This window comes from Penaeus monodon, chromosome 20 (genome assembly GCF_015228065.2).
Source record: "Penaeus monodon isolate SGIC_2016 chromosome 20, NSTDA_Pmon_1, whole genome shotgun sequence".
NCBI classification, from domain to species: Eukaryota; Metazoa; Arthropoda; class Malacostraca; order Decapoda; family Penaeidae; genus Penaeus; species Penaeus monodon.
In genome coordinates this window covers 19,351,859-19,352,363 of record NC_051405.1, presented here as the reverse complement: position 1 = coordinate 19,352,363, position 505 = coordinate 19,351,859, and the positions used below count along the sequence as shown (strand labels likewise).

The 505-nt window shown below is 35.0% G+C and overlaps 1 protein-coding gene across 1 annotated transcript in view; it reads left to right on the top strand.

Annotated features, from left to right (window-relative positions):
* LOC119585687 (barrier-to-autointegration factor-like) overlaps positions 1-505 on the top strand; it is a 4,067-nt gene that overhangs the window by 2,616 nt on the left and 946 nt on the right. The window contains exon 2 of the mRNA XM_037934360.1: positions 106-240. Within this exon, the coding sequence (XP_037790288.1) occupies positions 115-240 (126 nt within the window). The 5' untranslated portion in view covers positions 106-114. The remainder of the gene's footprint in view (positions 1-105; positions 241-505) is intronic.

Below are 505 nucleotides of genomic sequence, written 5' to 3'. Positions count from 1 at the left end.
AAAAAAATATATTTTTGCATGGAATACAAGTCTTTCTTTTTCTTTCATTCTTCTTAAAACTTCCTGAATGTGATTGCAAGGAATAATTCTGCTTTCAAATTTCAGGTTCTCACCATGTCGACAACCAGTCAGAAGCATCGCAACTTCGTGGCTGAGCCCATGGGGGAGAAAGAGGTGACACAGCTGGCAGGCATTGGCAATGTCCTAGGAGAAAGATTAGCAAGTAAAGGCTTTGATAAGGTGAGGAAGTTAATTCTGAAAAGGTGGTTTTGTATTAAGATTTTATTCTCTTTCTTTGATGCAAGTGTTTCTGAGATAGTTGCCTGTGTATGAATAGAATGTATTTTTAGTAGTTGTTGAGATTATTCTCCTCGTGTAAAAGGGAAATAATTGTATTCATGTGTATAAACAAGTTATAACAAAATATATATTGCCATACATCCATAAGCCAGTATCCATAAAGTTCTTCACCATGTTTCCCATTAATGAGAGTCATTCTATAACT